This window comes from Chiloscyllium punctatum, chromosome 26 (genome assembly GCF_047496795.1).
Source record: "Chiloscyllium punctatum isolate Juve2018m chromosome 26, sChiPun1.3, whole genome shotgun sequence".
Lineage (NCBI taxonomy): Eukaryota > Metazoa > Chordata > Chondrichthyes > Orectolobiformes > Hemiscylliidae > Chiloscyllium > Chiloscyllium punctatum.
Window position 1 is genome coordinate 69,312,110 of NC_092764.1, and position 22,668 is coordinate 69,334,777.

General features: G+C 41.0%; 1 protein-coding gene across 1 annotated transcript in view; it reads right to left on the bottom strand.

Annotated features, from left to right (window-relative positions):
- Positions 1 to 22,668, bottom strand: part of hydin (HYDIN axonemal central pair apparatus protein) — an 869,275-nt gene that overhangs the window by 488,787 nt on the left and 357,820 nt on the right. The window contains exons 12-14 of the mRNA XM_072547579.1: positions 20,983 to 21,206; positions 16,000 to 16,067; positions 9,052 to 9,287 (exon numbers count right to left, since the gene is read on the bottom strand). Of these exons, the coding sequence (XP_072403680.1) occupies positions 9,052 to 9,287; positions 16,000 to 16,067; positions 20,983 to 21,206 (528 nt within the window). The remainder of the gene's footprint in view (positions 1 to 9,051; positions 9,288 to 15,999; positions 16,068 to 20,982; positions 21,207 to 22,668) is intronic.

The window sequence follows — 22,668 nt, forward strand, 5'->3', positions numbered from 1 at the left end:
AACTACTCACAATATTAAGAAATAGGCTTCAATTAAAGGTTCGTCAGGTAATCATAGAAGTTGTTTTTAACATAAAGGACAGATCTGGATGTAAGTTTGCTCGCTGACCTGGAAGGTTTGTTTTCGGACATTTCATCACCATACTAGTTAACATCAGCAGTGAGCCTCCAGTGAAGCACTGGTGTTACTGTTGACTGGGACAACACATCTATTCTAGGACAAGCCAAACAGAGACACACACAAGAATTCCTAGAAGCATGGCATTCCAAATGGAACTCTATCAACAAACATCGGTTTGGACCCCATTTCCCACCCTCTGAGAAAAAGAAGTAGAAATCACATCACCAACCCAAGGAAACCTAAACACATAAATTGAATGGGGGACATAACACCAGAGCTTCACCGGAGGCTCACTGATGATGTTACCTAGTATGGTGACAAAACGTCTGAAAACAAACCTTCCAGCTCAGAGAGCAAACTTATATCCAGATCTTCAACCTAAACTACGAATCTTCTCAAAACTCGATAAAGGATAGATAGACTTAACCAAAGTATAATGCATGGATTAGAAAAAAATATTGTGTGAAAGTTAATTTGCCTCAAGAAATCTCCTCTATTGCTCCCTGAACAAAATAGATTGCTCACAGCCTATTATTCACAAAGCAGGAAGGATGTTGTGAAACTTGAAAGGGTTCAGAAACTATTTGTAAGGATGTTGCCAGGGTTGGAGGGTTTGAGCTACATGGAGAGGCTGAATAGGCTAGGGCTGTTTTCCCTGGAGCATCAGAGGCTGAACGGTGACCTTATAGAGGTTTATAAAATCATGAGGGGCATGGATAGGGTAAACAGACAAGGTATTTTCCGTGTGTTGGGGGAGTCCAGAATAGGTTTAGGGGAAGAGGGGAAAGATTTAAAAGGGACCTAAGGGGCATTTCTTTTTTATGCAAAGGGTAGTGCGTGCGTGCGTGAAATAAGCTGCCAAAGGAAGTGTTGGAGGCTGGTAGTATTACAACATTTAGAAGGCATCTGGATGAGTACATGAATGGGAAGGGCTGAGTGGGATATGGGCCAAGTATTGGCAAATGGGACCAGATTAATTTAGGAAGTCTGGTTGGCATGGATGAGTTGGACCGAAGGGTCTGTTTCCATGCTGTAACTCTCTTTGACTCTACTACTAGTAGTGGTTGTATAACTTTACACTTTAAAACAGAAATCAATATTACAAATCTTAAAGTGAAAAGTCAAAACTGTCTTTTGTGGTTTTAAATATATAAATAGATCAGTGGGAAATATAAGAAGAATGACTAAATTTGAGAAAAGCAGCACTATGAATAACAGAATTTAAGCTATCCTTTGAGATAAGCACGCCTGATACAGACCTGAAGGACTACAGCCATGCAAATGAATAGGATGAACAGGAAGATCCCCCAAGGCCTGGCAATTACAGTGTTTGTTAAATACCATGAGACCATGGGAACCTGGGGTTGTCCATGGGTGTTCATCATTGATTAGGTGTTTTACAGGATTAGGTGGAAGGAATTAAGGGGGAGGACAGTGACTATGAAGTATTTGCATTTTTAAAATTAAATTCATTTGTGGGACTTGGTTGTCACTGGCTAGCCTGCATTAATAGCCCATCCTTATTTGCCCTTGAGAAGGTGGTGATGAGCTATCTTCTTGAATTGCTGCAGTCCACTTGCTGTGGATTGACCCACAATGCCGGTCGGGAGTGAATTCCAGGATTTTGACCCAATGACTATGAAGGAACAGCCATATATTTCGAAATCAGGGTGGTTGGAGGGGAACTTGCTGGTGGTGGTGTTTCCAAGTACCTGTTGCCCTTGTTCTCCTAGGTGCAAGTGGTCATGGATTTGCAAGGTGCTATCTAAGGATCTTTGGTGAATTTCTGCAGTGCGTCTTGTAGGTAGAACACACTGCTGCTCCTGAGTGTCGGTGGTGGAGGGATTGAATGTTTGTAGATGTGGTGCCAATCAAGTGGATTGCTTTGACCTGGATGGCGTCGAGCTTCTTGAGTGTTGTTGGAGCTGCACCCATCCAAGCAAGTGGGGTGTATTCCGCCACAATCCTGGCTTGTGCCTTGGAAATGGTGGATAGACTTTAGGGTTGCAGAAATGAGTTACTCGCCACAGTATCCCTAGTCTCTTAACTGCTCTTGTAGCCACTTTTTATGTGGTGAGTTCAGTCGAATCCCCCAAGGATGTTGACAGTGGGAGATTCAGCAATGGTAATACCATTGAATGTCAAGGAATGATGGTTAGAGTGCCTCTTTTTGGTGATGGTCATTGTCTGGCATTTGTGTGGTGCAAATGTTACTTGCCACCTTTCAGCCCAAGTCTCGAGATCCAAGTCCAGATCTTGTTGCATCTGAGCACAGACTGCTTCATTGTCTAAAGGAGTCACAAATGGTGCTGAACACTGCAATCATCTGCAAACAGCCCCACTTCTGACCTTATGACAGAGGGAAGGTCATTGATGAAGCAGCTGAAGATTGTTGGGCCTAGGACACAACCCTGAGGGACTCCTACAGAGATATCTTGGAGCTGAGATGACTGACCCTCCACAACCACAACCAATTTGATTATTGTAACAGAAGTTGTATAAAAATGTTGAATTTGCCTGCAAAAATCAGAATGTGTCTTTTATCTTTCTCCGATCTGAGCCAAAAATTAAGTGAATAATCATGTTTGTACATCAAGGCCCAATGTGAGGAAGATCATTTGGCCTTCTCCCTGCATTAACCAGTTTCTGCTTGAATAAAAGTCTGCCACTTGCCTGAATCCTGTCTGCCTCCTAAGTCTTTGTCCCCGGTTGAGAGGTATGCTCCTACAATTATGGTATTAAAACAATAGAGAAAGAGATGATCTATGTTCAAAAAAGCAGGATTCAGAAGCAGTTTGTATAAAGAGAAGAAATGATAGAGGAAAGAAGTCACTTAAGATAGTGGTGTACAAAGCCCTGAACAGTAGTCACACCATGGGAGGTAATTATAAAGGAACAAATCGTGGAAGCTTGTCAGAAAGTTACATCAATTATTGTGGGTGATTTTAATCTGTCAAAAGCAGATGGTCAACAGTAGCCAAGATGAAAAGTTAATCGACGTCCATGATTTGGATCAATTCGTAGAAGATTATTCTAAGCATTCGCAATTGTGCAAAAGATGACTATTAATGACCTTGTACTGAAGACAGTCCTAGGTCGCAAAAACCCTAATGTGGTTAAAGTTTACATCCAGTCAGAAGAAAAGAGAAATGGATCTAAGGACAGTATTCTGAACTTAAATAAGAATAATTATGACGGCATGAAAGCAATGCTCGTGAAAATCAAATTAGGATAAAGGATAGAGATACAGAGGCAGACGTCAAGGGAACATTTCAAAATACAAAGAATAGATACTTTCCAATTAGAAAGAAAAATTCCAAGGGGATGAGCCACCATCTGTGGTTAGCTAAAAATGGTAAATATTGTGTCAAAACATTTTAGCCTGAAGCACCAGGGATCCAAGCGCAATTCCAGTTTCGGGTGACTGTCCCTGTGAAGTTTGCATGTTCTCCCCATGTCTGTGAGAATTTCCTCCAGGTGCTACAGTTTCCTCCAACTGTCCAAAGATGTGCAGGTTGGGTAGATTATCATAGTAAATGTGTGGTTATGGAGATACAGTGGGGGCTGGGGTGGGGTGGGGGAGGGGGATGGATCCTCTTCTGAGGGTTGGTGCAGACTCAGTGAGTTAATTGGCCTCTGCCTGCACTGTAGACATTTTATGATTCTAATAGTAAAGGGTTGGTGAAGGATGGAATTGAGCCCATAAGGAACAGGCAAGGTAAGCTCCTCACTGCAGAGTATCAAACGAGTATATGATTTTAAGATAAAGAAAAATAAATACAGAGGAACCTCGATTATCCGGCATTCAATAATCTGAATTTTGGATTAACCAGCAAGATCGTAAGATCCCAATGCTTGGCTAAATTATGTTATCCAACATTCGATTATCCGACATTCGATTATCCGAATTTCAGATTAACTGGCAAGATCACAAGGTCCCAATGTTTGGGTAAACTATGTTCTCCAGCATTCAGTTATCTGGTATTTGATTATCCAAATGAAATACTCCCTGCTCGTGTCCTTCGGATAACCCAGGTTCCTCTGTAATTATGCAAAGCTGGGTGGCATGTGAGTTAATTTGATAGAATATATACAAAAAGAATTTAAAAATTAACAAAAATTGAAAAATTAGAGTATGTGAGAAAGATAGCTCAAACAATAAAAACAGATATGGAGAATGGAATCTTTCCCGCCACTTATGATTGGTCAATGATGAGACCGGTGATAAAATATGGCGAAATCAGGAAAATGAGATTCTCACATCAAGTTTAATTTTCCACACAATGTTTTAACAGCAAGTCAAGAATCTCACTCGTAAGTGGCAAAAAGCCTATTTGCATACATTTACATCTCATTATTACCTAACCTCTCCTCATTTATAAGTAATTTGCTATTCTCAATCTGGAAACTAGACGGCGACAATTGTCAATATACAAGTCTGAATGAATATCTGCAGCTCCAAATCACCACTTGCTTCTTAAAGATCCATTTTGACCTCAAGGCACACTGTAGAGCAGCAACCACCTGCCTCCATCTATGGAGGCTTGCATCAGACTCATTGCATTTTGATGACACATCTTCGATTCCCTTATGATACCGTTCATCACTTCAATACTGCACTTTGGAATGCAATGATACCTTTCAATTCAATGCAACGCTGATGCTGCTACTGGACCACTTTATTTGCAGGGATAGGTACATATCTCTTGCATCGTAGCAGGGTGCATCTCTGCACTCTTAGCTTGCTCTCAATACTCGATTGCTTATTGCTTATTTGGATGCACACAGCATCCTCACCATGCCTTTTTTGTGCAAGAGCACCTCATTCAGAACTTGCAACCTCACAGTACTTCTGTCTTGCCTTGCCTTTAGCATAGACACAAAGTCAGGCAGCTAGTCATGCTTGCCAACAATAATCAGTCAAACGGGCAGACATTTTGCTATGTAGAAACATAGAAAATAGCAGTAAGAGTCGATCATTCAGCCCTTTCAGCCTGCTCAGCCATTCATTACAATTATGGCTGATCATTCAACTCAATAGCCTATTCCTGCTTTCTTCCATATCCTTTGATCATTTCTCCTGGGACCTGTGTAAGATCCCTACATATAATTTGTGTCATATCACACTGCTTTATATCATTTCCACATGACAAGTTCAGTGCTCCAGCCCAGGAAACAGGCTTTGCCAACATAATTCATTTCCCCAGGGGAAGGGTATTATGAACCGTACACATGCCAGTCAAAGTACCATATCATATTACAGATGATTTTAACAATGCAAAAATCTTTCGATCCGTAAACAGTCAACTCTGATCACCTTCTGTAACACATCTCAGATGTCTGTACTAATTATCCTGGAAAAAGCCATGACATCCATATCCCTGATAATCTCAGATTCCTGATTCATTTCAAGGACCAGTTACCTCGTAAGAATGGCTGCTGGGAGACAAGGATTACACTCGACAACCATAGATGATGGCAGATGATATAAACAATTCTTTGACTGAGGCTGAGTGCAGACACAATGCAACTCATTCTTCAACAAGGGCCATTGTAAGACAGATGGTGAGATGTTTGGACTAGTGTGGGGGATACTTCAAACAGAAACTGCCACATAATCTTTGTATAATGTGCTACATAACTGGAGCAGGCAAAGAGGTGATGAGATTAGTTCTGAAGAGCAGTATGCCTTCTGAGAAGAAAGATGACAACATTGAGTAGGAGAAACATCTGCATAATCAGGACCCAGAAAAAACAGGGCTTGATTTCCAGCACACTACCCCACTGAAACATTAGCCAAATTGTTAATGATAATTTTCCAAAGTTCCGTACAAGCAGGAAAGGTTCTATTAAATTTGTAAATAATTAATGTAACTCCCTTGATTCAAAAAGCAGGAATCTATAGGCCAGCTAGCTTAACAATTGTCATTGGGAAAAAGTTATCATTTAGATGTTAAGGCAGGACACTGAGAAACATCCAAAGTAATCACTCAGAGTCAACATGGTTTTGTGAAAGTTAAGTCAGGCTGAACACTACTATTTTCATCAAAACGTGAGTTGCGTGGATTTTTTTTGGAGACATTCTCACCGCAAAGCTTAGTCAAAGTTCCTGTGGTATCATACTTAATTCCCTTCACCTGCCTCACTCATGTCTGATTCAGACCCCATCTAACCACAGCTACCTAGACTACACCTCCTCCCACCCTGCCCCCTGTAAAAACGCCATCCCATATTCCCAATTCCTTCGTCTCCACTGCATCTGCTCCCAGGAGGACCAGTTCCAAAACTGTACCACCCAGATGGCCTCCTTCTTCAAAGACCGCAATTTCCCCCCAGACGTGGTCAACGATGCCCTCCACCACATCTCTTCCACTTTCCGCTCCTCCGCCCTTGAACTCCGCCCCTCCAACCGCCACCAGGACAGAACCCCACTGGTCCTTACCTACCACCCCACCAACCTCCATGTCCAGCGTATCATCCACCGTCATTTCCGCCACCTCCAAACGGACCCCACCACCAGGGACATATTTCCCTCCCCTCCTCTATCAGCGTTCCGAAAAGACCACTCCCTCCGTGACTCCCTCGTCAGGTCCACACCCCCCACCAACCCAACCTCCACTCCCGGCACCTTCCCCTGCAACTGCAAGAAATGCAAAACTTGCGCCCACACCTCCCCCCTCACTTCCCTCCAAGGCCCCAAGGGACACTTCCATATCCACCACAAATTCATCTGCACCTCCACACACATCATTTACTGCATACGCTGCACCCGATGTGGCCTCCTCTACATTGGGGAGACAGGCTGCCTACTTGCGGAACGTTTCAGAAAACACTTCTGGGACACCCGGACCAACCAACCCAACCACCCCGTAGCCCGACACTTCAACTCCCCCTCCCACTCCACCAAGGACATGCAGGTCCTTGGACTCCTCCATCGCCAGACCATGGCAACATGACAGTTGGAGGAAGAGCACAAGGGATGAACTCAGATTTCTCCAGTTTCCTCATTTCCCCTCCCCCACCTTGTCTCAGTCAAATCCCTCGAACTCAGCACCGCCTTCCTAACCTGCAATCTTCTTCCTGACCTCTCTGCCCCCACCCCACTCCAGCCTATTACCCTCACCTTGACCTCCCTCCACCTATCACATTCCCAACGCCCCTCCCCCAAGTCCCTCCTCCCTACCTTTTATCTTAGCCTGCTGGACACACTTTCCTCATTCCTGAAGAAGGGCTGATGCCCGAAATGTCGATTCTCCTGTTCCTTGGATGCTGCCTGACCTGCTGCGTTTTTCCAGCAACACATTTTCAGCCAATTCCAAAACAGCTTGACACTCAACAGATATCTGCCAAAAAAACTGGCATCCCTTATGCCCATACCATCTTTGAGAGGCTACTGTGCACTTCACCTAGAGCATAATAGCACAGAAGCCACAAAGCCATGCTGCCCACCTTGACAATCTATTATGGCCTTCTGCATCCAGCTTGCACGTACTGAACTAGGTGTTCAATCATGTCCTGTCTGTCATCCACAAGGCAAGTTTCCTCCAGCTTGGTGCCCTCATCTTCCTCCTCAGGTAAGTGCATCTATTTGCCCAGCTCTTCAGTATTTATCACACTGCCTCTTTGCCTGCTCCAACTGTGCAAAACTAAGCATAACAGGTTGGTGCAGGACCCCCTGAGCACACCGCACCTCAGAACCAGACCTTCTGCAATCTTCTCATCTTGACTGTCACGGTACTGGTGCATCAACTTGGCAAATGTATCATGCTGGCTGAGTGATCAACATCTGACAGCTAAAATGGAGTACCTGCCCATCAGGGACACACATCAAACATTCCACTTTCTGTTGGACTGAATGAGTGAAAAATAAAGATTAAAAGCTATTGAGAAATGTGCTAAATTTTCTTCAAGATTTCCTTTGTGATATTGGACCCTCCTCCAACTCTCAACATGTCTCTGAACTAATATCGGGCTGAGGTAGGAATTCATTCCCTCCTATTCATTTGATAACACCTGGGACCTGTATTTTGCAAGCACTTTACTGATAAATCTCAAGAATAAAATGTGAACATCTCCAAATTTGTTAAAAACTGTTGAGAACAAGGGAGATTCTGACATGAAAACCATATGGAATACTTCTTAACTAAGTCACCAACATAATGAAGTATGTTTTTGAAAAGGGTTGTTGCAAAGTTGCTTGAAAACCCTACATGCAATCAAGTAACAAGTGACTCTAAGAAATAATATTGCCTTGCTTAGAGGGCATTCTGTGCTCATAAATTAACATGAAATGCACAATGTCATCAAAAGATAGGATCAATTTAAAATCGTGTCGCTCTTTTGTAGATTCTAGAAACTGGCTCATAACAAGGTAAACGAGAGATGATTTGCACTTGTAAAGGTGGAAATGAGAGCAATTAATCTGCTTAAGTGGCTGCTCGATGTACAAACTGCTAAATTAAACACATAAATATAAATTATTCTTTTCATTATCTCCCATGAAGAGTAGACTTTCACAGAGAAAAATAGATGGTTTCAGCTTTAATCATGATTATAGAATGATGAAATCTGCAGGTGTGGAGTCTGATCAATATCATTATTTTCAGGCTCACAGCGTGGGATTTCATGACAAAAATGCAAATAATAATGGGGCTGCAATAAAACTTCCTTTTAATTCTTTCACATAAAATTCAATGGGCAACCTGAAGAGGTAATTCACATCCACCATAGTTCAAAAGTATGATAAAATGGAAACTTACAGTCAGGACGGTACAACTTTTTAAAGAGAAGCCAAGTTAAATCAAACCATGTTATTTCATTCTCCATCTCAATGCCCAGATGCTCACATGAGCTGGCAGAAGTTCCATTGAAAGTCTTTTGTTCGTGCCAGTATGGATACAGATAAGTGAAGGCTAAGTGATATTTTATTACCTGAATCTCTTTTCCAACATGGGACTTAATGTTACCACCACTGGGATTTATAGTAAATTCCTTAGGTCGTGCTCCTGATTCGATGTTCATCCACAAATTTATGCTTTTGTGCTCTGAGGCCTGGCTGAAGCTTGTTTGGCTGATTTCACCAGTACCATCACTAGGAACTCGCAACTTAATTGACATTGGTACAAGGGACGTATTGGTAAGGCAACATGATATGGTCTTGGGAAAACCTAGAATTTTTGGAAAGAAAGATTGATAGAAATTACCCATATGTACTGTAGTCAATTCCACTTTAACCCAATACAACTTACATTTTACCATAAACAATGGGGCAATATTCAATAAGCAGATTGATCAGAGCTCCTCAGAACCCCTGTTAGCATTAACAGAAACATGCAAATTGCAACAGTGACATTGTATCATATGTTTATCCAGAATGCTCAACCAAATGTTCTCATTTTCTGATGATTCTAATATTCCAAATTTTATATCCTTATAATCACTGCAGTGCTTCTTTTCACTGGCCATCTTAGCCCAACAAACATAAAACAGATGGTAATTCAAAACCACTCAAATGTCCTGATATTTACAATGCGATGAAGAGGATGTAAGAAGACCAAAAATAGCTGACAAATTAACAAAGCCAGGGGAGGGAGAGAGTACGAATTTTAACACCAGAAACTCCTCGTTATTTAAATCTTTTGTTTTAGCTCCAGCAGCTGGACATATTGACAGCCTGGGAAGCCGTTTGGTGAAATAAACAGTGATAGGGATACTTAGGGATGGTCTCCAACCTACAGGTGAAGGAAAGTTGAACGCTTTTACCTGGGGTATGGAAGAAGTCAGTGATCAGAGTTGGTTGTGAGGAAGAAGTGAACAAGCAAATTCAATGGAGGGGCACATTCATAGATTGGGGCTTTGAAGGTGGAATTAGTCATCACAAACTGGAGAAGAGAGGCCATTCGGGTTGGAGCAAGAGAGTTTAACATTTGTTCTTTTTGTGAGGAGGGACATTGGGAATTCCAGGACATCTTCAGAGCCTGGCAGGAGTACTCTTGCTTGATTTGGCTTAGAAGATTTGCTTTAAAAAAAAGGCACAGCAGTTCAGGCAGCGTCCAAGTAGCTTCGAAATCGACGTTTCGGGCAAAAGCCCTTCATCAGGAAGGGCTTTTGCCCAAAACGTCAATTTCGAAGGTTCTTGGATGTTGCCTGAACTACTGTGCTCTTCCAGCACCACTAATCCAGAATCTGGTTTCCAGCATCTGCAGTCATTGTTTTTACCTCTTTAAAAAAAAGGCACTTAATTCATGAGCTCCCACCTTCCTTTGCTGACACACTTCTAGACAAATGGAAACATTGTCTATCTCCCTGTTGTTTTAATGAGCTAATGAAATGTCCTTCTGCTTCATTAGACATTTGGCAGCCAGCACTTCCATGATTCCCTCTCATTTTTCCTTTTTAAAATACTGCCCCACTTTCTAGGCCATTAATTTGTCTTCAATCAGTAACAATTTGATTGGAGATAGTCAACATAGTTTTGTCAAGGGTAAGTCATGTCTCACAAACCTCATTGAGTTTTTTTAAAAAGGTGACCAAGCATGTGGATGAGGGTAGGGCAGTTGACTTGGTACATGGATTTCAGTAAAGCCTTTGATAAGGTTCCATACGGCAGGCTTTTGGAGACAATGCAGAGGCATGGGATTGATGGTGATTTAGCAGTTTGGATTAGATACTGGCTTTCTGTAAGAAGGCAGTGAGTGGTGGTTGATGGATGATAATGACATAGTGTAGGGGTGTGGGCTTAGGTTAGTTCACACATCAACGTAACACTGAGGGCCGAAGGGCCTGTTTTGCACTGTATTGTTCTATGTTCTAAACCAAGGCTCCCTCGCTCGACCACTTTCTCCCTGCCTGACAGCTACATAGCTGTTTCTTGAATACGTTCCACATTTCAATTGTGCCCATCCCTGCAGTTTCCTTCCCCATCCTATGCATCCTAAATCATGCCTAATCGCATCATAATTATCTTTCCCCCAGCAATAGCTCTTGCCCTGCCATATATACCTATCCCTTTCTATCGCTAAGGTAAACATGACCGAATTGTGGTCACTGTCACCAAAGTGCTTACCTACCTCCAATTCTAACACCTGGCCAGGTTCATTACCCAGTACCAAATGCAAAGCGGCCCTGCCCCTTGTTGGCTCGTCCACATACTATGTCAGGAAACCATCCTGCACACATTGGACAAAAATGGACCCATCTAAAGTACTCGAACTATTGTATTTCCAGTCAATATTTGGAAAGTTAAAGTCCCCCATATCTACCCTGATAGTTTCGCTCCTTTCTTCTACATATCTGAAACTATATGGAGGCCTATAGAAAACTCCCAATAGGGTGACCTTTCAAAATAATCCTTCACTGCTTTCTTGAATGCCTCAATTGAACCTGCCTTCACCATATTTCCAGGCAGTGCATTCGATACCGAAACTATTAGCTTTGTGAAAAGGGTTTTTTTTAACTTCACTTTTGTCTAATTTGAACATCACTTTAAATCTATGCCTTCTCATTCATGTTCCTTTTATGAGGGGAACGATTTCTCCCTAACTATCTTGTCCAACCCACACATGATTTTGTGAATGTATATCAGATTGCCTCTCAGTCTTCTTTTCTCCCAGGAGAACAGTTCCAACTGCTTCAGTCTATCCTCATAACTGAAGTTTCTTATTCCTAGAACCATTCTTGTAAATTACTTCTGCATTCTCTCCAATGCACTCATATCTTTATTACAATGTGCTGCCCACAACTGTATACAATATAACAGTTGAGGTCTAATAAGTGTCTTATACAAATTCACTATCACCTCCTTGCTCCTGCACTCTACATCTCTATTAATAAACTTTATTAACTACACTCTCCACCTTCCCACCATTTGCAATGATCTGTTCACACATAGACCCAATTTCCTCTGTTCCTGTACCGTCTTTAGAATTGTATACCCTATTTTATATTGTCTTTCAATGTATCTCCTACCAAAATGCACTACCTCACATTTCTCGGCATTGAACCTCATCTGTTACCTATCTGCCCACTCTACTTGTCAATGCCCTTTTTGACTTCCACATTGTGCTCCTCTCAGTTTTTAATTCTTCCACTTTTTGTGTCATCTGTAAACTTTGAAGTTGTCTCCTGTTCCAAGAACCAGATCATCAATATATGTCAAGCAAAACAACATTCCCAATACCGACCTTTGAGGACCTCCACTATAAATCTTCCCCCAGACCAAAATATATCCACTGACCATTATTCCCTGCTTCCTAACACTCAGCCAATTTGTTTTATCCAAGTTGCTTCTGGATATACTTTATACTATGACCTATTACATTCCTCACAAATCTGATGCAAGGCAATACTCCAGAAAAATACCCCATGCATGGGTTAACGAAACATATAGCTAAAGAAGGACTTTCTCCTCTTTGCCTTCTAATTCTGTGACTGAAAAAGTTTTAAAAAATATTTTCTGTACTTAGTTTGTCATTTTAATGATCTATGTACCCCTTCAGATCTCCACTGTTTCTAACTCTTCACCAATTATTAAGTTTTCTGTTCTGTTGTTCTTTAAGTCCAAAATGTATGATCTCCATTTTCCACAATGTTCCAAACTATTTAAGCTTTCAATACCACTTTGTAATTTTATGCTTTAATTTACATTGTTTATAATGCAGTCTATCTATATGTCATGAGTAGATCTGGATATGTGGGTTTCTATGAAAGAATAAAACTGCTTAATAGGACAGCATGAACGTGGAATAGCTTAATGATTACAGAAAGGACAAAACAGTTTTAAGGATTAAAATGTATTATTATTAACAATAAAGGTATTTAGCTAAAAGCATAAAGCAGTAACCATTTTAAAAATGACAAATTGTTAGTCAAGCAGATGTCTTGTGGTCATAATCCAAGAGTTTTAGCAAGTATACATCTTTTTAGTTGGAATCCCAGGGAAGGAACCCACAGCTGCTGTCACCTGTTCCATACTATGTAACTATAAAACTGTAGCTCCATTCATAGAACATTATAGCACAGTACAGGCCCTTCAGCCCTTGATGTTGCGCCAACCTGTGGAACCAATCTGAAGCCCATCTAACCTACACTATTCCATTTCCATCCATATGTTTATCCAGTGACCATTTAAATGCCCTTACAGTTGGCGAGTCTATTTCTTTTCTTATCAGCATGGCATTTTATTATAACTGCAGTTGTTACTAAAAAGAATAAGAAAGTCAACATTTCCAGCAAAAGCTCTTCATTAGGAATCTGGCCCTTCCTGATGAAGAGCTTTTGCCTGAAAAGTCGATTTTCCTGATCCTCGGATCCTGCCTGACCTGCTAATCTAGACTCTAATCTCCAGCATCTGCAGTGCCCACTTCCGCCTACTAAAAAGAATAAGTCATGCATAGACTTTCCCATGATTTTTGTTATAAAAGACTGTAATTTGAATAACTCTTCAGAAATTACTTCCTATATGTTTATTGGATCTCTCCCCATGCATGGGTTTGGACAATTCAAATACTCGTCTAAGCCTTGTTTTGGGTCGGTAAAAACTTTAACAGCATTGACTAAGTCATGAAAGCTACAGTGAATAGCTGAAGGCCCCCAAACACAAATCCTTGCAAGACACCACTTATCACATCCTAGTATTAACTTTAATCACTGACTATGACCTCTCAATCCATTTCCTAACCAGATCGATAACTGCTTTCAGTTCAACAGAGTCCATATTTAGGTAACACTTTCTAATTTGAGACTTTATCAATTGCCCTCTGGAAGTATACATATAAATAACATCCATTTGTCTTCCTTGCCTTCTATTTTAGCCATCTATCCAAAAGATTCTATCAATTTCATTAAAAGTGATCTACCCTTTACAAATCTATGCTGACTCTTTCTGATCAGCTGAAAAATTTCAGACTGTTCAGTCACGGTTTACTTAATAACAGATTAGACATTTTCCAACAAGATATCCGGCTAACTCGTCAACAGTGAGTTGGCTTCCCTTTCTTGCTTTTCTTTAAATGGCAGAGTGGCTTGCACAACCTGCTCAATTTTCCAATCTACACAAATGACTCCTGGGATGAGAGAACAGTGATAGATTACCATCTACCATTTCTGAAATCATACCATATCTTTGAAATCCAGTCCATGATTCTACTGTGTTACTGAATCGATCTGTGAAGAGTATTATTGCACAAACTTTAGACAGACACTGGCTTTTGGAATACTCCCTTTCAAAAAAGCTTTTAATCCAACTTGTATACCCTTCAACACCTTTTCAGAAGAAATTCAGTCTTTTAAGCAGCAAGTTTGCTGCATTTACAACAGGCAACCAGTAGGTCAATCAGGACAAACAGAAACAGTCCTTTGCCCCTGTTCCAGTGACCCCCTCCACAAAGATCATACTATTCACAGTACCATATTCAGAATGTGGCACTCCACTAGAAAAGTCCCAGAAACTTTGTTGCAATGAGTACTAAAAGAAACACAAAAAAGTTTAGATTGATTAAAATGTCTACCACTATAGCTCGATATAAAATCCTCATTTGTCAAAGCCCCCAGATGTGAAGCAAGTCAGACTCTGACTCAGACTAGATCAGAACTATCTGGGCCTCCTGTCAAAATCCTTGAACAAGTTTGCTGGACTTTCTTGGAGCTAACAAAAAAATGACAGAAGCTGTACAGACAAACCCACTCCATCCAAAGCTACAGAAAAAGGCAGCTTCTCTGATATTTTTGCTCTTGTTCTCCATAAGAGGGCACTGGAAATCAGTGCATACCTCAACAAAGGGATCCACTGTCTCTCTCACCAAACTCAATGTGAATACTCAGTTTTTGCTTCTCTATCAGAGAGCACAATGTCTACTTCTTCTGTCAAACAAACAGCCAGAGATCTTGAGTAGTAGACCCATCTGGACCAATTTCACTTAGACATTTTGACAAAGTTCTGATGGTAGAGGACTTCAAAGCAAAATAATACAAGTATCCTTAATAATTTCCCTTAAGGAAGCTCACGGGTAAATTTTATCACTCTTCTTGGGACAGATGGTGTTATCAGTAAGGGGATCATCTTATCAAATAACAGAGGTGTGCTCTGGGTGTTGTACTCCACTGAGCAAAAGGTCACTGCAACAAGGATACTGAATAATTGAGATGACACGGTTTATGTTTTTTTTGAATGAACATTAGAAAACATGATTCTCTTACGTTGGTATTCAGCTCATCCACAACTAATCTAAGTTGATCCAACAATACCTCTTCTAATAGATCAATTTGTCCAGCTTTATAAAGCAGAGAACTGTGTCTAATTTAGAACTGCAATTTAAACCTTATGCAGATGGCTTGTCAGTAACAATACACTGAATAATCAATCAGTCATCCATAAATCAGTTATTATTAATGACTGGTGCTCATAGAGTGATCATAAATTTGAATATAAATGGATCCCATCTAATTATCTGTCATTAAATATTTTACTGAGAATATCATCTATGACAATCTTGCTAAAAGAACCACTCTTACACTGCTGAAACCCAGCATTCCTGAGTTACTGCGAGACTCTGAGTGTACGATTAACTCAAAATGAGCCAGACAAAGCCACAGAACGTGCATGAGGCCAGTGTGGAAATGAAGGTATCTGCTTTACCATTATAAATGATCAGGTATAGTTTTGGGGACAACCAACTTGATGGACATTAAGCTGATATAAAAGAATGAATCAGAGAATTCTTTTAGTAAGGGCCATTGAATTAATCATAAACTTGAAAATTCCACATGTATAGCAGCTTGATTCCCTATTACTAAATGGAATAGGAATTCTTCATTTCTTTGCAATTCTTTTCCTAATAAACACTGTGGGGCACTGATATATATATATATATATATACTCACCAAAGGATACTTCCCCAAAATTTAGTACAGGCACATTGAAATGAAATGTAGGTCCAATGACATGTCCCCTGCAAGAAAAAAGTAGTTATCAGCATGTTTTATGCAGCAGTGGGCTGTAACAATTAGCGATGCATCTGCAAGGAGGCCAGTAAGAGAATAATTGTTCGCAATACCTACACTCAGCAAGTCTCAATGATAATGAATACAATCAAAGGTGAACATGTCAATACAAAAGCAGTGAAACAAGATGGGCAATCTCTTTCCAAATACAACAGAGCAGCAGTATGTTTCTGACTAGAACTGAGGTTAGAGTCAACATTTTACAGGATTTCCAGCAGACGTACTCTCAGAACCCAATCTAAGAAGATATTAGATTCACCAGATTCACTGCACCGTTCTTAAAACTCTCACACTTTAAAAAAAGTAGATTTAAGGCAAAAACAGCAATGAAAAAATGTACATCTCACCCACTAGTCAGGTCGGGTTTATTTTCAACTTTAGTCAATTGAAAATTCAATTTATCAACATGACAAAGTATCATTATGTCTACCCATTTGTGACTTCTCCTGCCCGTGTTCACCCGAAACAATGACATTAAGAGTCCCATAGAAAGATTCTATCATATGAAGTAACAGCTTTGGAAAGACAGGAGCCTGATATTAATAGTGATGATTAAATAGCCAGGGGGTGTAGATGTTGGATAGAAAAATGGACGACTGGGTTTCCCCACCTGCTGTGGATTTTTAGCAGATTTTCTGCCTACAAATCAGTTTGATTAACAGTCTTGGCTTCTAGTCTGGTGTAGCAACTGTGGAGTAAACAAGTCTGATTCCTGAACCGTGACCAATTACAAAAATACAGTACCTGTGACATAATAAATCCTCATAAAATGGGTCACCTGAGCATTATAATGTAAAACAGTCTGATTCTGTCTCAGAAAATCGCCAGGAAAAAGAATTGAGTCAGTGAATAGGTAATATAGCTATAGTAGAAACCAAAGACAATAGCCTTACTTCTTCAATGTTTAAATGAAATAAAATTCTAGCCATTTAATATAGATGTTGGACACTCAATCTGAAAATGTGGCATCAGTGGAAGAGATGAGTGAGGTGGCAGTGAAGTAGAGATAAATACCATCAATGTACATGTGGAAAGTGATAAGCTTACCACTGATGTTGTCAAGGGAAAAGATGTAAATGAGAAATGAAGGGGTCAAAAATAGGCTTGAGAAATGGTGTGGGAGCAAGGTGAAATGTCATAATAAGTGAATTGTTGGCTACAATTACCTGTATAAAACTGGAACCAGGTGAATGGAGTTCCCCTCTACTAGACAATGGAGGGAAGATTGGTGGGAGAGCTGTGGTCAAATGTGTCAAAGACTGTATACATGTTGAAAACAATGAAGACCTATCAGTTATCAAAATTAATATGATGCTCATTTAGATTTCATTATTGCCTCAAATATGCTGTGAATGAAACTAAAAACGATCTAGAGCTTAGAGCTGATCTTCAACCTGTCTAATCATTACACCACAATTATTAATAAACCAAATGGAATGCAGAATTAAACAGCTAAAGCCACAGAGTACAAACCAGTGAAAGTGATGCTCAAAACTATATAATCCCTGGCAGACTACACATTAGGCTGAATTTTCACCATAGATATGGGAAATAAGAATAAAATCAGAAAGAGTAACTCAGCAGGTCTGGTAATATCTGTGGGGGGGAGAAACAGAGTTCAATGCTTCTTCTATGGAATAGGAGCTGGGTTTCTTTGTATGTCAGGAAAAGCCTCCAGTGAAAATTCAGATGTTACTTGACTGAGCCTTTAATTGGTATGCAGATTAGTTTGACACCCAAACTGCCAAAGGGGATAGGTGGGTTGCACAAGGTATGTGGCTGATTTCGACATGCCACAGAAGCTATCTGGCTGACCTGTGGGAGAACCTGCTGATTGCACCAAAGCCGTCCATTTTACCAGAGGGAAGCAAGGTGTCATGGGAAGCCAAAGGCATGCCATCAAGGTGAGGGCAGCCACGCAATGCTGGCCTGTATTTAATGCTGCAAGCTAGGAAGAAAGGGCTGGAGATTCTTTTCCCAGAGAGTGGCAGAAGAAAGTCATCATCTTCTCCAAAGACCACAAGGCATTAAAAAATAGGGACAGGAGTAACACTTTCAGCCCCTCAAGCCTGCTTCACCCTTTAATAGAATCATGGCAGATCTGTCATTCCTCACAATCACTGTCCTGCAATTTTTCCCATAACACTTGATTCTCCTTCTGATATAAATATATATATTTATATGTAAATATAAGCAAGTATTCTGCCTGCAAAGCAACCCTCAGAATCTTAAATTGGCGCCTCTTTATTATGAGATTGCACATTCTGGTCCTAGGCTCTCCTATGAAGAGGAACATCCTCACAACATTTACACCATCAAGCCCTTTAATAACATAGAAAAGTACAGGGCTGTGTCAAGGATTAAATACTAATCTAAGACAAAATAACTTAACCTATGCACCCCTCAATTCATTGCTGTTCATGTGCATGCCCAGCAGTCGCTTAAATGTCCCTAATGACTCTGCTTCCACCACCACTGCTGGCTCGGCAGTCCATATCTTTCTCCTGACACCTTAAAACTATGAGCCTTCACTATCAGGTCAATCCTGCCTTGGGGAAAAGTACCTGGCTATAGACTGTATCCATGCCTCTCATTACCCTGTATACCTCATTCAGGTCACCTTTCTTCCTCGTTCTCTCCAGACAAAAAAGCCCGAACTTAGTCAACCTCTCTTAGTAAGAGGAGCCTTCCAGTCCAGGCACCATCCTGGTAAACCTTCTTTGCACCCTCTCCAAAGCCTCCATATCTTTCCTATAATGAGGCCACCAGAACTGGACACAATATTCCCAGTGCAGTCTCACCAGGGTTTTGTACAGCTGCAGCAACTTGATCCCCCTGTTAATGAAGGCCAAAACACCATATGCTTTCTTCATAACCCTATCCACTTGACTGGCAACTTTGAGGGATCTATGTACTTGCACACCCAGATCCCTCTTTTCATCCACACTCTCAAGAATCCTGTCTTTAATCCCATCTTCAGCATTCAAGTTCAACCTTCCAAAATGCTTCACTTCGTATTTATCCAGGTTGAACTCTATCTGTCATTTCTCAGCCCAGCTCTGCATTCTGTCTATGTCACGCTGCAGTCTGCAATAGCCCTTAATACTATCAACAGGACCTCCAACCTTTGTGTCATCAGCAAATTTACTAACCCACCCCTCAACCGCCTCATCCAAGTCATTTATAAAAACTACAAAGAGAAGAGGCCCAAAAACAGAGCCCTGAGGGACACCACTCACCACTGAACTCCAGGCAGAATACTTTACATCTACAACCACTCTCTGTCTTCTGTCATACAGTCATAGAGTCATAGAGATGTACAGCATGGAAACAGACCCTTCGGTCCAACTCGTCCATGTCGGCCAGATATCCCTACTCAATCTAGTCCCATCTGCCAGCACCTGGCCCATATCCCTCCAAACCGTTCCTATTCATATACCCATCCAGATGCCTCTTAAATGCTATTACTGTACCAGCCTCCACCACTTCCTCTGGCAGCTCATTCCATACACGTAACACCCGCTGCATGAAAAAGTTGCCCCTTAAGGCTCTTTTACATCTTTTCCCTCTCACCTTAAACCTATGCCCTCTAGTTCTGGACTCCCCAACCCCAGAGAAGAGACGTTAACTATTTACCTTATCAAGCCGTCATGACTTTATAAACCTCTGTAAGATCGCTCCTTAGCCTCTCCCAATAGCTTAATTCCTTCAACCCTGGCAACATCCTTATAAATCCTTTCTGAACCCTTTCAAGTTTCACAACACCCTTCCGATATGAAGGAGACCAGAACTGCACGCAAAATTCCAAAAGTGGCCTAACCGATGTCCTGTACAGCCGCAACATGACCTCCCAACTCCTGTACTCAATACTCTGACCAATAAAGGAATGTATACCAAACACCTTCTTCACTGTCCTATCTACCTGCAACTCCACTTTCAAAGAGCTATGAACCTGCACTCCAAGGTCTCTTTGTTCAGCAACATGCCGTAGGAACTTACCATTAAGTGTATAAGACCTGCTAAGATTTGCTTTCCCAAAATGCAGCACCTCGCATTTATCTAAATTAAACTTCATCTGCCAGTCCTCAGCCCATTGGCCCATTTGATCAAGATCCCACTGTAAATGAGGTAAACTTCTTCGCTGTCCACTACACCTCCAATTTTGGTATCATCTATAAACTTACTAACTATACCTCTTATGCTCACATCCAAATCACTTACATAAATGATGAAAAGTAGAGGACCCAGCACCAATCTTTGTGGCACTCCACTGGTCACAGGCCTCCAGTCTGAAAAACAACCCTCCACCATTACCCCCTGTCTATAGGAAGGATGTGCTGGTGTTGGTGGGGTCCAGAGGAGGTTTGCAAGAATCCCAGGGATGAAAGGCTTGTCACTTGAGGAGCTATTGGGGACACTGGATCTGTACTCAAGAGTTTGGAAGGATGAGTGGGATCTCATTGAGCTGAGAGTGAAGGGACAAAGCTTTGGAATTGAGATGAGGAATTTCTTCAGGCAGATGGTGAATAATCTGTCGAACTCATTATCACAGAACTTTATGGAGGCCAAGTCATTGAATGTATTTAAGATACAGAGAGATAGGATCCTAATTAGTTTGGGGGGGGGGGGGGGGGGGGGGTCAAGGATTACAGGGAAAAGGCATGAGAATGGAGTTAAGAAACATATCAGCACTGATCAAATGGCAGAGCAGATCCGAGAGTCCAAATGGCCAAATTCTGCGCCTATATCCTTTGTTAATCTTCAAGGGGTTCCTTGAGCATTATATTACCTTTCACCACACAAAATTAGAAAAAATACAAGAAAATACACAAATTGAATCTGTATAAAGAGAAAGCGGCTTACTTGAAAGTCACTTGGATTGGTTCAGGGGATCCTTTCACAGAAAGAAATAAATCTACTATAAAATTCCCAAGAATTGCAGCTTTGAAAGTCACTTCCAACAACTGGTATTTGCCTGGTAACAGGGTCCCTTCACTTGGGTTAAAACAGAAACAGGAGCCCAATGCGCTGCGTGCAGGAATCCGGGTGTATGCAGCAGAAATATCTCCCTTGTTGATCAACACAAGCTGAAAATATAAATACAAAGTGATAAAGTTGTTGCCGTTTTTAAAAATACCAAGTCATTTTCTTTTATTTTTAAATCAGAAAAACGAGTCATTCTGACTTTGTGCAGTAGTGCAAAATGGGCAGCCTTAAGTCAGTGGCCCATTTTATGTCAATCCCACTTCTAACTTTATTGTCTTCAGGCAATATCTACCTCAAACAGGTACAATCTTTGCCATTGGAAATGTGGAACTTACCATTAATGTATGCACAATCACTATCCAGTCATGGTGCTGCCTCTCACTTTTTCTCTCAACTAAGTATGCTTAACATCTACTTACAGTGAGAGAACCTGAGAGTTGTATGCTGCACCATAGCCAAAAGGCTACAAGGTTGCCATGGGAAATCCTTGACCTACATACTTGCACTGAGAAACCATGTTAAATCTTTAGCATATGGATCTGTAAGAATTAAATAATTTGTAATCAATGATAGAGAAAGTATGTGGTTAAAACTTTACAGAAATTAACATTGCTGATACTTGAAATTATTTATTACTGCTGCCCCTTGTATTAAGGAAATTACTGTATTTCAGCAAGAAAGTTTTCAGATCTGTGCAAATCAATATAAAGTTTAAAATGGATTTTGTGAAGCTTAGTTCTTAGGTGAAGGGGGAACATTTTGGCAACGATCTCTGTTCTGCAACACCTTCTTAATCTTAATTCAGTGAGGCAGAGAGAAATTGCCTGAATTCTACTCCTCAGGGCATTTGGATTGAGGGTCTCCCATTACTTCAATAGAACGTGAAAAACAAACAATATAAAATACAAAAGTGACACGTAAATTGGCCAGAGAAAAAGATCAATAAATGAAAAAAAACAATTAAAGCAAACTAAAAATAAAGCTGAATCTCACAGTCAATCCAACCTTCAATCTGAGAAGACATTTCATGCCTTTTTCAAAGGACTGTTAATCACCAATTGGCATCAAGTCACAGGATGAAATAAAATGACAACTGAACAAAACCTTGGTTAGTGAAGGAGATTATAAGAAATTATAAGGGGCCGACCGGATCCCCAGTCACTGTCCATTTCAATTCCCCCAACCTCTCCCTTTCTGACATGACCATCCTTGGCCTTCTCCATTGTTAAAATGAAGCAAACCACAAATTGGAGGAAAAGCACCTCATCTTTCACCTGGGCAGCCTACAGCCCAGAGGACTCAACATTGAGTTCTCCAATTCCAAAAAGCCTCCCTCCCCATGCCCCGACTCCTTTCCCAGCCCCTCCCCATCCCTTCCCACTGCTCCCTGCCACCAATCGGATTAATTCGTCCCATTGACCAACCAGGTTGAACCCTCTATCTGCCTTCACCCATCCCTACTTCACCACCCTGCCTCCACCAACCTCTTTATCTGCAGCTTCTCCCCCCACACCCACCCCATGTCATGAAGAAGGGTTACACCCAAAACATCAACTTCTCCAC